This window comes from Piliocolobus tephrosceles, chromosome 21 (genome assembly GCF_002776525.5).
Source record: "Piliocolobus tephrosceles isolate RC106 chromosome 21, ASM277652v3, whole genome shotgun sequence".
Taxonomy (NCBI): domain Eukaryota; kingdom Metazoa; phylum Chordata; class Mammalia; order Primates; family Cercopithecidae; genus Piliocolobus; species Piliocolobus tephrosceles.
In genome coordinates this window covers 11,944,686-11,959,198 of record NC_045454.1, presented here as the reverse complement: position 1 = coordinate 11,959,198, position 14,513 = coordinate 11,944,686, and the positions used below count along the sequence as shown (strand labels likewise).

The 14,513-nt window shown below is 47.4% G+C and overlaps 1 protein-coding gene across 1 annotated transcript in view; it reads right to left on the bottom strand.

The window, feature by feature from the left end:
• NOVA2 (NOVA alternative splicing regulator 2) overlaps positions 1–14,513 on the bottom strand; it is a 35,735-nt gene that overhangs the window by 5,074 nt on the left and 16,148 nt on the right. The window contains exon 3 of the mRNA XM_026457356.2: positions 9,942–10,108. Within this exon, the coding sequence (XP_026313141.1) occupies positions 9,942–10,108 (167 nt within the window). The remainder of the gene's footprint in view (positions 1–9,941; positions 10,109–14,513) is intronic.

The following is a 14,513-nucleotide window of genomic DNA, read 5'->3' as shown; positions in this document are numbered from 1 at the left end:
ACCAGCCTGGGCATCATGATGAAACTCTGTCTCTAGTAAAAATACAAAAATTAGCCACGTGTGGTGGCATCTGCCTGTGGTCCCAGCTACTTGGGAGGCTGAGGTGGGAGAATCACTTGAGCCCAGGAGGTTGAGGCTGCAGTGAGCTGTGATTGTGCCACTGTACTCCAGCCTGGGCAACAGAGCAGACTGTGTCTCAAAAACAAAACAAAACAAAGCAAACAACAACAACAACAAAGAAACAAAAAATAAAATAAAATTCACCTTGTTTTATAATAAATCACTTTCCTTTTATATCTTCTTTATTTTAAAAAGTCTCATGGGATAAAATAAAACATGGTATATCCATACAATGGAATATTATTTGGCAATAAATTGAATGAACAAAGTACTGATACATGCTATAGCGTGGATGAATCTAGAAAAAAATATGCTAAGTGAAAGAAGCCAGTCACAAAAGACCACAGCTGAGTTCATTTACATAAATGTCCAGAATATGCAGATCCACAGAGCCAAAAAGGTAGATTAGTGGTTGCCAGGGAATGGGAGGAAGGGGATTGGGGGTAACTGCCTACAGGTATAGGGTTTCTTTTGCAGTAATAGATACATTCTGGAATTAGATAGTGTTGATGGTTGACCATATACTGTATGATTCCTTTTACAGAAATGTCCAGAATAGGCAAATCTGTAGACACAGAAAATAGATTTGTGGTGGCTTGGGGATAGGGAGAGGGTGAGCTGAGGTGGGGGATCGAGGGGACATAGCTAAGATGATCAAGATTTCTTTTGGAGGCCAGGCTCGGTGGCTCATGCCTGTAATCCCAGCACTTTGGGAGGCAGAGGCCAGAGGATGGCTTGAGCCCAGGAGTTAGAGATCAGCCTGGGCAAGATGGTGAAAACCCATCTCTACAAAAAATAAAAATAAATTAGCTGGATGCAGTGGTGTGCACCTGTAGTCTCAGCTACTCAGGAGGCTAAGGGATCACTTGAGCCCAGGAGTCTGAGGCTGCAGTGAGCTTTGACAGGTGCCACTACACTCCAGCCTGGGTGACAGTGCAAGACCCTGCCTCTAAAAAAAGAAGGAAAAAAATTAGGATTTATTTTGAAGGCAATACAAATGTTCCAAAATGGATTGTGGTAATAGGTGTACAACTATGTGACTATAATAAAAGCCAAAGAACTGTACACTTTATTTATCATGTATTTTATGTTTCTTTTTTTTAAATAGAGTCTTGCTCTGATACCCAGGCTGGAGTGCAGTGGTGTGATCGGAGCTCACTGCAGCCTTGTACTCCTGGGCTCAAGTGATCCTCCTGCCTCGGCCTCCTAAAGTGCTGGGATTATAGGCATGAGCTCCCATACTGGGCCTAGAGCTGTATACCTTAAATGGGTGAGTTGTATGTATGTGAATTATATCTCAATAAAGCTGTCAAAAAGTCTTACAAGTGTAGGTATGTCTATATATGCACATATGAATATGAATAGTATTTCAGAGAGTCAAGTGGACATCACAAAATATTTGTAGGAGAAAGGCAGTGTTGCTGTGACAGAGCTTCCCATGCTCTGTTTCCTGTTGGTCTCTCTGATTTTCTTTTTCTTTTTTCTTTTTATTTTTTGAGACACAGTCTCACTCTGTCGCCCAGGCTGGAGTACAGTGGCACCATCTCAGCTCACTGCAACCTTCGCCTCCTGGGTTCAAGCAATTGTCAAGTGAGCCGAGATCATGACACTGCACTGTAGCCTGGGTGACAAAGCGAGACTCCATCTCAAAAAAAAAAAAAAAAAAAGAAGTCGGGCGCAGTGGCTCATGCCTGTAATCCCAGCACTTTGGGATGCTGAGGTGGGCAGATGGCTTGAGCTCACAAGTTCTACAGCCTGGACAACATGGCAAAACCTCGTCTCTACAAAAAGTACAAAAAGTAACTGAGCGTGGTGGTATATGCCTGTAGTCCCAGCTATTTGGGAGGCTAAGGTGGGAGGATGGCTTGAGCCCAAGAGGTGGAGGTTGCAGTGAGCCAAAATGGCATCACTGTACTCCAGCCTGGGTGACAGAGCCAGACCTTGTGAACAAGAAAAAAGAATCTTCCTTTATTTTAGAGTAAAAGAGACTAATGAGGTGTAACAATCAAATGCAAAGCACGAAAGTTGACTGAATCTCAGATTGAAAAATCCTCTATGTTATAAAAGATATTTTAGGGCGATTTGAATATGGACTTTCCAATGAGACAATAGTATAGAATTAGCATTTTTGTTTGTTTGTTTTTGTTTTCAGGTGTGATGATAGTAATACAATAATGTAGGAGACTGTCCTTGGAAGATACATGTTAAAGTACTTAGGAGTAAGGAGTCATGAGGTCAGCGGGGCGCGGTGGCTCACATCTGTAATCCCAGCACTTTGGGAGGCCAAGGCAGGCGGATCACAAGGTCAGGAGATCGAGACCATCCTGGCTAACACGGTGAAATTCCATTTCTATGAAAAATACAAAAATTAGCCAGGCGTGGAGGCACACGCCTAGCCAAGCGTGCTGGTGCGTGCCTGTAGTCCCAGCTACTCGGGAGGCTTAGGCAGGTGAATTGCTTAAACCTGGGAGGCGGAGGTTGCAGTGAGCCGAGATCATCGCACCACTGCACTCCAGCCTGGGGACTGAGCAAGACTCTATCTCAAAAAAAAGAAAAAAAAAAAATCAAGACAAACATTGTGTGTGTGTGCGCGCGGGTACACACATGCATGCAGATGTGTTCATACATGCACAAATGTTAACAACTGGTGAATCTAAGTGCAATGTATGGGGACTATTCCTTAAACATTTTCAAAATAAAAAGGAAAAAAATCTATGCTCTAACATTCCCTTTTCCTCTTCTCTGCCTTATTTTTCTTCATAGTATTTTTCACTCTCTAACATACTCTATATTTTACTTATCTTCTTGTTTATTTTGTGTTTTTCTGTAAAAGAATTTCAAATCCACGAGGTTAGAGATTTTTGCCTGTGTTATTACTACTGGGTTCTCAGTGCCTAGAAAAGTGCCTGGGACACAGTACATACTCAGCAAAGGGTGAGCGAATAAATAGAGAGATGAAGACTGAAGGACAACATGCCCACAGGCCTAAGCAGGAAGGGGAATGGGTGGAGACGGCAGGTGTATGTCACCTGGTCAGGGTGGGGAGTGGTAGAGTACTGTGCAATTGGGCAGTCAAACTCAGCCTGATGGGCATTTCTAGACGAGTTGGAAATGCTGATTTGTAAAACGTGAAGCATCCTAGCTTTTTTTTTTTTGAGATGAAATTTCGCTCTTTTGCCCAGGTTAGAGTGCAGTGGCGCAATCTCAGCTCACTGCAACCTCCGCTTTCCAGTTTCAAGCGATTCTTCTGCCTCAACCTCCTGAGTAGCTGGGATTACAGGCACCCATCATCATGCCCGGCTAATTTTTGTATTTTTAGTAGAGATGGGGTTTTACCATGCTGGCCAGGCTGGTCTCGAACTCCTGACCTCGTGATCTGACTGTCTCAGCCTCCCAAAGTACTAGGATTACAGGCCTGAGCCACCGCACCCCGGCCGGCATCCTAGTTTTTAAATGTTGGCAACCTCTTCAAAATGTCTAAGAACCACTGTGTAGAAGAAACAATGCGATGTACTAGCCAGGGTACCCATTTGTAGTCTGTGCATATAAATCCCTGAAAAGCTGCCTTGGACTCTGGAGTCACCTGCTCGGGTTTAAATCTTGGCTCCCTGTCTGATGCTGGGCAAGGGGACTAACCTCTTTGAGACTCAGTTTTCTCATCTGTAAAACAGGGATATTCAGACCTCCTCCATAGGACTATTATGAGGCTTAATTGAGCTTATGCATGCAATGGTGAGCTTGAAATCCAAGCATGACCACAAGTATCTGGAACTGAGTGTGAGTGCCCTTCAGGTGACTCACAACTGCTACTAGTGGCAGATTACACCTCAGTCCTCATGTTTCTGCTTTGCCCTGTGGGCGAAGTCATCATCTATTTATTCAAATAAGTAACATGTGCTGAGCACCTACTATGTGCCAAGCATAGGGCATCATGTAAGTAATGTGCAATTAACATAAGTCCATACAAGCACTCAAGAAATGATTACTGTTGGCTGGGTGCAGTGGCTCACGCCTGTAATCCCAGCACTTTGGGAGGCTGAGGTGGGTGGATCACGAGGTTAGGAGATCAAGACCATCCTGGCTAACATGGTGAAACACCGTCTCTACTAAAAATACAAAAACATTAGCTGGGCGTGGTGGCGGGTGCCTGTAGTTCCAGCTACTTGGGAGGCTGAGGCAGCAGAATGGCGTGAACCCGGGAGGTGGAGTTTGCAATGAGCCGAGATCGTGAGCCAAGATCGCGCCACTGCACTCCAGTCTGGGCGACAGAGCGAGACTTCATCTCAATAAAAAAAAAAAAAAAAAAGAAAGAAGGAAATAAATAAATAAATAAATAAATAAATAAATAAATAAATGATTATTTTCATTGTTATCCCTATGGATGGAGCTGGATTTAAATCCCACATCTGTGGTACAGCTATTAAGGAAAATAGTCTGGCAATTCTTCAAAAAGTTGAACATAGATTTATCATATGTCCCAACAATTCCATCCTAGGCATCTACCCAAGAGAGCTGGAAATACATATCTACAAAAAGACTTGTACATGAATGTTCAGAAGCATTATTCATCATAGCTAAAAAGGAGAAACAACCCAAATGTCTATCAACCGATGAACAGACAAGCAAAATGTGGTCTATCCATACAATGAAACATTATTTGGCTATAAAAAGGAGTAAAGTTTTGACACATGCTACAATATAGATAAACTTCGAAAGTATTATGTTAAGTGAAAAAAGTCAGACACAAAAGACCATATGTTATACGATTCTGTTTATATAAAAGATCCAGAATAGGCAAGTCCACAGACCAAAAGTAGATTAGTGGCTGGAAGAGGTTGAGACTGGGGTCTGGGGGAATGGTGAGTGACTGCTCATGGGCACAGGGTTTCTTTTTGGCATGATGAAAATGTTCTGCAATTAGATGGCAGTTGATGTACAACTCTGTGAACATACAATAAAACTACTAAACTGTACACTTCTAAACAGTAAAGTTTATAGTATGTGAATTATAGCTCAACAGAGCTGTTATTTCAAAAAACAAAAAATCACCAGGAAAAACAAACAGCCTGACAAATTAAGAAGATGGAACAGCATGTTCACAACCAGAACCAGGAGTGGTATTTAGTCTGTGATTCAGTATTTTAGAACAGTGAAGGAAGGATAGATTGGCCGAGAAAAGGTTTGAGAACCAGGGGTTAATCATGTGAGAAAAATAAAGTTAGGTTTTAAGAAAATTCCTACTTCTTCCACCTCCTAGCTGGTGGCCTATGAAAGTCCCTTTACTTCTCAGAGCCTCCTTTTCCACATCTGTAAAATGGGCATACTATACCTAATCCATACGATCTGTGCAAATATTCAGTGAGACACTGGCAGCCTGCTCTCTGGTAGTCACTCAGTCAACAAGGTTGCTGTTTTTACAACATGGCAAGATCCAAATCCTAGGTTGTTTTTGTTTTTTTGAGACAAAGTCTTGCTCTGTCAGCCAGGCTGGAGTGCAGTGGTGTGATCTTGGCTCACTGCAATCTCTGCCTCTCAGGTTCAAGCGATTCTCCTGCCTCAGCCTCTGGAGTAGCTAGGATTACAGGCGCCTGCCACTGCGCCTGGCTAATTTTTGTATTTTTAGTAGAGATGGGGTTTCACTATTTTGGCCAGGCTGGTCTTGAACTCCTGGCCTCAAGTAATCCGCCCACGTCGGCCTCCCAAGGTGCTGGGATTATAGGCAAAAGCTACTACGTCCAGCCTCCTAGTTTATTATTTAGTAACTGTCTGAGCTTAGGCACATGCCTTCACCTCTCTGTGCCTTACCTTCCTCATCTTCAGTATTAGCATAACCACACCTACCCTATATTATTATTGGAAACATTCTTCTTCTTCTTCTTCTTCTTTTTTTTTTTTGAGACAGAGTCTCGCTCTGTCGCCCAGGCTGGAGTGCAGTGGCCGGATCTCAGCTCACTGCAAGCTCCGTCTGCTGAGTTTATGCCATTCTCCTGCCTCAGCCTCCCGAGTAGCTGGGACTACAGGCGCCCACCACCACACCAGGCTACTTGTTTTTGTATGTTTTTTAGTAGAGACGGGGTTTCACTATGTTAGTCAGGATGGTCTCGATCTCCTGACTGCGTGATCCGCCCGTCTCGGCCTCCCAAATTGCTGGGATTATAGGCTTGAGCCACTGTGCCTGGCCCTTTTTTTTTTTTGACAGAATCTTGCTCTGTCACCCAGGCTGGAGTGCAGTGGCATGATCTTGGCTCATTGCAACCTCCACCTCCTGGGTTCAAGCGATTCTCCTGCCTCAGCCTCCAGAATAGCTGAGACTACAGGCGTGCACCACCACGCCCGGCTAATTTTTTGTATTTTTAGTAGAGATGGGGTTTTGCCACGTTGGCCATGCTGGTCTCGAGCTCCTGACCTCAGGTGATCCACCGTCTCGGCCTTTCAAAGTGTTGGAATTACAGGCGTGAGCCACTGCTCCTGGCCTGTTATTGGAAACATTCAATGACTAAAGTGATGCCCAGTGCCTGGCACATGGGAAGCGCTAAGACCATGGCAGCTGCCTTCATCATAGACCCTGAGTTGTAGAACCACAGCATCTTAGAAAGATCTGCAGATGCAGACTCATAGAATCTTGGAATCCCAGGACATTAGAACAGTAGAATCTTAGATAATACATGCTTAGAATCTTGGAATCACAGAGCCATAGAACTGTTGAAGTTTTAGAGCCAGAAGGACCACAGACCATCTGCCCCAGTGATTTGCAAGCCCATGGAAATTTGCAAATACTACTACTGCTACTGCTGCTACTACTACTACCACCACCAACAACAAGAACAACAAAAGCAGCATCAACAGCCAACAGTTTAATATCGTAACTTATCTAGGTTCCACCACAACCTTAAGATAGGTGCTATTATTACCCCATTTTCTAGATTGGGAAATGGAGGCACAAAGAAAGAACTTGCACAAGTTCTTTCACGGGTAATAAGCAGTAGAGTCAGGATCTGATCCAAGCCAGAGTTTATGCTCAGATTCCTAAGCCTTACCAGAAATATTGATTCAGTGGTTCTGGGACAGGACCCATGAATCTGCATTTTAAGCTACCCAGATGACTCAGATATCAGCTAAGGGTGAGAGCCACTGGTATAACCCAGAGGTGGCAATCTGGTGATCCTCAGGCCCCAGTCAGTCTACAGCCATATATATTTTTTTGACCTTCATAGTGTTTTAAAAACAGAGTTGGCCTGGCGCAATGGCTCAGGCCTATAATCCCAGCACTTTGGGAAGCCGAGGCAGGTGGATTGCTTGAGTTCAGGAGTTTGAGACAAGCCTAGGCAACATGGTGAAACCCTGTCTCTACAAAAAATACAAAAATTAGCCAGGGGCCGGATGCGGTGGCTCATGCCTGTAATCCCAGCACTTTGGGAGGCTGAGGAAGGCAGATCACCTGAGGTCAGGAATTCGAGACCGGCCTGGCCAATATGGCGAAACCCCACCTCTACTAAAAATACAAAAAATTAGCCAGGCGTGGTAACAGGCGCCTGTAATCCCAGCTACTTGGGAGGCCAAGGCAGGAGAATCACTAGAACCCAGGAGGTAGAGGTTGCAGTGAGCTGAGACCATGCCATTGCACTCTATTCTGGGCAACAAGAGCAAAACTCTGTTTCAAAAAAAAAAAAAAAAAAATTAGCCAGGCGTGCTCATGTTCACCGGTAGCCCCAGCTATTCAGTGTGCTGAGGTGGGAGGATCGCTTGAGCCTGGGAGGTCGAGGCTCCAGTAAGCCTAGATCATACCACTGCACTCCAGCCTGGGTGACAGAGTGCAACTCTGTCTCAGACAAGTATATATTAAATAATTATAATAAAAAAACCAGAGTCAACATTTTAAAGTCAGTTGATCTAAAAAATTTATGGCTTCTTTTGAAAAATGTGGAAGATGTGGTAGCACTATGCCCATGTTCCCAAAGTGCAAGAATTCGGTGCAGTTGAGTGGCAGCTTCTCCCTTTAAAGATGGCATACCCTCTCCAGAGAGCAACAACCCTCAAGCCGTTTGTTCCCCTTTTCAATACTTTAGTTATTTGATTTATAATCCCTGGTTTGGCCCAGCTGCTGCACTGTAATAAAAGAGAAACTGAGGCCTATACAAGGAAAGGGGCTCTGAGTAACACAGCAAGTCCAAGGCAGAAAAGAAGTAGACCTGTTTCCTGACTCAAAAATCCCATAATAACAACAGAGAACATTTTTGGGGCTAATTTTCTATGCGTTATACACACAAGCTATGTGCTTTTCAAACATCAACGAACACTAACCATCACCCTTAAGGAGGCATCATAATGAATCTCATTTTACAGGTGAGAAAAATGAGGCTTGGATAAATCAGTCACTTGCTCAAGGTCACATAGGATGTAAGTACTCTACGGAGAAGGATTCAATTCAACAACAGAGCCCAGAGCCTGAGTCTTCAGCTATGATCTCTCTCAGTCTTTGGAACACTCGAGTAATACGGCAGAGAATAAATCCTGGTTCTATAACCTTTCGACTCCACTGTCTCAGAGCTCCTGTGGATTAGGGGGAGGCGGTAGAAGGCTCAGGCACAGATGGTGCTGACCCCATTTTCCTTGCAACATTCACAAACTCTTGATGAACCCTGAGTCCCTTGTGGCCACGACCAAGGCGGAGGGAAGAGGCAATGCCCTCGCCTCCTTGTAAACTATGAATAACCTGTGCCCTGCTGGTGGGAAGGGATTCGGGAGAAACCTGGCGGGGAGCGAGGAGCAGAGTCGCTTCAGCACCAAGGACAGCGGCCGCGCTCCCCACCCCAAGCCCCGCAGTCTTTTTTGGGAGGGCTCCACCCTGCAGCGCTCCTCCAGGCTTCTCCGCCCACCGTTTCCACATGAGCTTAGGGGAACTCAGGCCTGTGCTCTGCCCCACCTCAGGGCAACGACAGGACCCAAGAATTCCAGATTTCTTTTACCGACGCCCTCTCTCTTGTCTTTGCCTCTAGGTAGACATTGACCAGCCCTCGCAAGGGTCCCTCCCGCCAGCCCAGGGGTTCTCGCCCCATCGCACGGAGTACGCATGTATAGGGGAGTGGGGACGAGAGAAAACGGGAGCCAGCTCCGCGTTCCCGTTCTCTTACCCACTTCCGGGTCCGGACCGCGCAGGTTTGAGGGGAGCTCACCTGCCCAGTGCGCACCGTCGTCATGGCAACTGGAGAGGCCCGGGAAGCGATTGGCCACTCCCTGCCACGCCCCTACGCCACCGCTTCCCCTAACTGAGGCAACAGAGGAGCGCTGCCAGCCCCTTTCCATTCCTTCCTGGAGAGGGCTGTGTAGGAGAGGGACCCACATCTGCTCTCGCTAATGAAACACCACCCCTACCTCCATGCGTTAATTATGGAGGGAAGGAGGATGAGAGACTATTTGTAAACTCTTCTGGATGTGACTGAATTGTCACTGAGGTCACTTCCGGCGATAACAGGAAGTGGGAGGCAGGTCGTTCAGAGAGACAATGGGATGAGGTGGAAGGGAGAAGAGGAACTAGAGAATCCTAGGAAGAAAGGATTGAACAGTAGGGAATCGTGCCACATTCTCCCAGATGTTCACTACCTCTCTGGAATCAAGCCCGCTCCAAATGGTCTGGAGTCCTTTCTATACTATTAGAGCTGACTCCCTAAGAATAATACTAACCACTACCATGTGGTCTTTGACTGATGAGATTTTTATCAGCTTTGTCCCATTGAACCTCACAGTAATGTAGTGATGTGGGAGGAATGTTTCTTCGTGAATGTCACCAGCTTTACAGCAACCCAGTCTCTGCCCCAGCTGACCTGCTTGGCTCTGTCGGGGTTCATCGTGGTTTGGGGTTGAAGGATGTTGACCACCTCAGGCTTGGTCATCGCTTGTGGGATTTCTCGGACCTTCTCGGCAATAAAGCTGTGCACAGCATTCAAGGCCTCTGCTGTGCCCTGTACTAGGCATACCCGCTCTGTGGTTCCTGTTGAGCAAGGGAGAGAGAGGGCACACTCATGAGACAGGAATAGGGACATTCCTGAGAGACAGGCCCCATTTAATGGAAGAGGAAAGCTGAGGTCCAGAGAGTGGATTTGACTGATCACACGGTGAGCCTGGGGGAGCAGGCATGGGTCCCCAGGCCATGACGGGTAGCTGGGAGAATGAGTGGAATCCTGCTTTATAATCTGCACTTCATCTCCCTCCCCTAAAACAACCTCTAGGGATGGAAGAATGATGCTTAAGTGTTTTGCGATGCCCATAGCAGCCCTGGGCAGGGGAGACAGGGCTCAGCTGCCTCTTCTCAGTTCTTGCGGTTCCCTGGTTGCTTTGGCAACCATTCACTCACTCCACCCTCCTCCCCTTCTGGAAGCAGAGAGCTCAGGCCTGCAACGGTTGCCACAGTAACTGGAACCCCCTTATCGGTCTGGCTGGCCGGGTCCTCAGCCCACCCCCAGGGGGACAAGGGACGAGGCCCTGTTGTCATGGCAACCCCTGAAAGCCTGCAGCGTCGGCCTCTGGGCTTTTTGGAGAGGATGGGGGAAGAGCTGGGGGATGGGGGAGGCAGAGGAGCGGCCTGAGGGCCTGTCTGAACCCACCAGATGGAGGGCTGAGGGGTGGGGGAGGGCAGGGGTGTAGACAGGGGAGAGCACGGTGGGTCAAAGACTACTCGTGGAGGAGTGGGGACCAAGGAATTGGGGACGGAGGTGGAGGGTTGTCTTTCCTGGAGATTCTCCAGATACTGGCTGTGGCTCTGTCCTGGACATCCTTCTCATTTCTGCATGAGAGTGTTGGGGAGTGGGGGCATGGGGAAGAGAGAAACTTGGGGGGATATGTGTGTGAAAGAGACTCTGGGTGACACTGTGGCTGTGTGTGTCTGTGAGGCTGTTCGGTGAGTGGTGTGTGTGTACGTGTGTGTGTGTGTGTGTGTACTTGAGCAGGACTGACTAGATGATCCTAATCTGTGTTTGTAGAAGACAAAGTGCAGAGACTGCCTTATGAGCAGACTATGTGACAGTGATTCTGGTGAAGGTGTTTGTGTGTGCCCTTGTGTGTGGGACAGACTTTGGTGTCGCTTTGATGATCAAGGTTATGTAGACTCTTTGTGAGACAGAGCTGAGTGTGTGTGAGAGTTCGAGAGAAAGAAACAAAAGAATCTCACAAAGTGGGATCGAGGCTGTACAATGAATACATACCACTTTGAGACTGGATGGCAGTGTGTGTGTCTGCATCTGTGTGTGTATGTGTGTTTGTGAAAGTGAAAGAGACACACACTTCTGGATGTTTCTAAGACTATTTGGATGACCAGCGTGTGTATATATATATGTATTGGAGACAGGAAAGACCCTATGACTGGTGTGTGTGAACCTGAGAAGGAGACAGCAAGACAGACAGACTCAGGTGTCAGTTTGTAGGACTTTTTGGATGACTGGTGTGTTTGTGTGTGTGTGTCTCTGAGCATGTGAATTACAGTGAGACAAAGAAAACTTGACTGGTCAGTGTGAGAATGTGCGTGCCTGGGTGAGCCAGGATGTGTGTGATGTGTGGAGTGTGAGTGTGTCTCTCTCTCCTTGAAAGGGGTTCTGCCTCTGAGAATGTAAAAGGTCTTGAGTGTGGCTGGGCACGGTGGCTCACACTTGTAATCCCAGCACTTTGGGAGGCTGTGGTGGGCGGATCATGAGGTCAAGAGATCGAGACCATCCTGGGCAACATGGTGAAACCCCGTCTCTACTAAAAATACAAAAATTAGATGGGCGTGGTGGCACGCGCCTGTAGTCCCAGCTACATGGGAGGCTGAGGCAGGAGAATCACTTGAAGCCGGGAGGCGGAGGTTGCAGTGAGCAGAGATCACACTGCTGCACTCCAGCCTGGCGAAAGGGCGAGACTCTGTCTCAAAAGAAAAAAAAAAGAGGTCTTGAGTGTGTGCCAGGCGCCATGTGGCTGTGTACCTGTGTGTCTGGGATACCTGGGATGTGCGTCAGTGTCCAGCAAGCACTTCAGTGCAGCACGCTGGTGCCATGACCCTGACTCTTCGATTGCTACTTCCCAGTCTGGCAGGCTAGCCTTGCCATGTGTCTGGGCGCCACTGTCTGTGGGTCACTTGTGTAGCTGACATCCCCCACCCGCTTTGGGCCATGTTCCTCACTCTTACTACCCCCCCCAACCCCAGAACAATGGCTTGGTCTGAGCCAAGGGTGAGTCAGCCTGCAGTCTGCCTCCGTCTGGTGTAAATAGGAAAGGGTGTGGGTTGGGGTGGGAACTAGGGGGTGGGGTAGGGGGAGGTGGATGCCCCAGGAAGAGCAGGCCAAGGGTTTGCATCTCTGTGAAGCTTCTTTCAAACTCAGGAAGGCTTTGACCTCCCATCCCCTTGTAGTTCTTACAGGGTGGCCCACAGGAGCTTTGTGGGGGGTTGGTTAAGCCCCCAAAGAGTGTCTAATAATAACAGCTGACACTTATACAACCCAAGTGTCAGACACCATTCTAAGCACTCTTTTTTTTTTTTCTGAGACAAGAGTCTTGCTCTGTCACCCAGGCTGGAGTGCAGTGGTGCGATCTTGGATCACTGCAACCTCTGCCTCCCAGTTCAAGTGATTCTCATGCCTAAGCCTCCTGAGTAGCTGGGATTACAGGCGTGTGCCACCACGCCTGTCTAAGTTTTGCATTTTTTGTAGAGATGGGATTTCGTCATGTTGGCCAGGCCGGCCTCAAGTGATCCACCCGCCTCAGTCTCCCAAAGTGTTGGGATTACAGATGTGAGCCATCATGCTTGACCAAAGCACTTTATACATACATGTTCACTTAGTATATGAAGTAGGCAATATCATTATTGTCCCTGATTCCCTGCTAAGGACACTGAGGCATAGAGAAGGCTCAAGATTTGTTCAAGTTCTCTTAGACGGCGGTAGTGGATGTTTGGAGTTTTGAACCCAGGTGTCTGGCTTCAGAGTCTCTGCATTCTGCTAAATTTGGGGTGTATGGAGTGATCAGCTCTATGTGTGTGTTTTGGAGGGAGGCATAAAATGATGACAGTTTTGTTTTTGTATTTTTTTTTTTTTTTGAGACGGAGTCTCACTCTGTCCACCAGGCTGGAGTGCCGTGGTGCGATCTCAGCTCACTGCAAGCTCCGCCTCCTGGGTTCACGCCATTCTCCTGCCTCAGCCTCCCTAGTAGCTGGGACTACAGGCGCCCGCTACCGCGCCCTGCTAATTTTTTGTGTTTTTAGTAGAGACGGGGTTTCACCGTGGTCTCGATCTCCTGACCTTGTGATCCGCCCGCCTCGGCCTCCCAAAGTGCTGGGATTACAGGCGTGAGCCACCGCGCCCGGCCGTTTTTGTATTTTTGATATTAAAAGAAGATGAATGTATTAAGTAGTCGTTCAAGACTTTGCGCTTTGATGGAAATATGTTATAAAACTATAAACAGTGGCTCATGCCTGCAATCCCATCACTTTAGGAGGCCAAGGCGGATGGAGGGCTTGAGCTCAGGAGTTCAGCCTGGGCAATATAGCGAGACCCCATCTCTACAAAAAAAATATACATGCCGGGTGTGGTGGCTCATGCCTGTAATCCCAGCATTTTGGGAGGCTGAGGCGGGTGAATCACCTGAGGTCTGGAGTCTGAGACCAGCCTGCTAACATGGTGAAACCCCATATCTACTAAAAATACAAAAAATTAGCTGGGCATGGTAACAGACGCCTGTGATCCCAGCTACTCGGGAGGCTGAGGCAGGAGAATCACTTGAACCAGGGAGGTGGAGGTTGCAGTGAGCCAAGATCACACCATTGCACTCCAGCCTGGGCAACAAGAGCGAATCTCTGTCTCAAAAAAAAAGAAAAAAAAAGTAGCTGGGCCTGGTGGTGCACATCTGTAGCTCCAGTTACTCAGGAGGCTGAGGTGGGAGAATCACTTGAACCAGGGAGGTGGAGGTTGCAGTGAGCCGAGATCGCACCATTGCACTCCAGCCTGGGCAACAAGAGTGAATCTCTGTCTCAAAAAAAGAAAAAACAAGTAGCTGGGCCTGGTGGTGCACACCTGTAGTTCCAGTTATTCAGGAGGCTGAGGTGGGAGAATCACCTGAGCCCGGGAGGCTGAGGTTGCAGCGACCCATGATCGTGCCACTGCACTCCAGCCTGGGCAACAGAGTAAGATCCTGTCTCAATATAAATAAATAAAAATAAAATTAAAAGTGTGTGTGTCTGTGCTTTTCTTCAGCAGTTAGGGTCTAAAGTTTCAAGCAGATGTTCAACATCAGACAGCATTTTAGAATCCTTAGGGTGGCCGGTGGTGGTGGCTCAAGCCTGTAATCCCAGCACTTTGGGAGGCCGAGGTGGGTGGATCACTAGGTCAGGAGATCAAGATCATCCTGGCCAACATGGTGAAACCCTGTCTCTA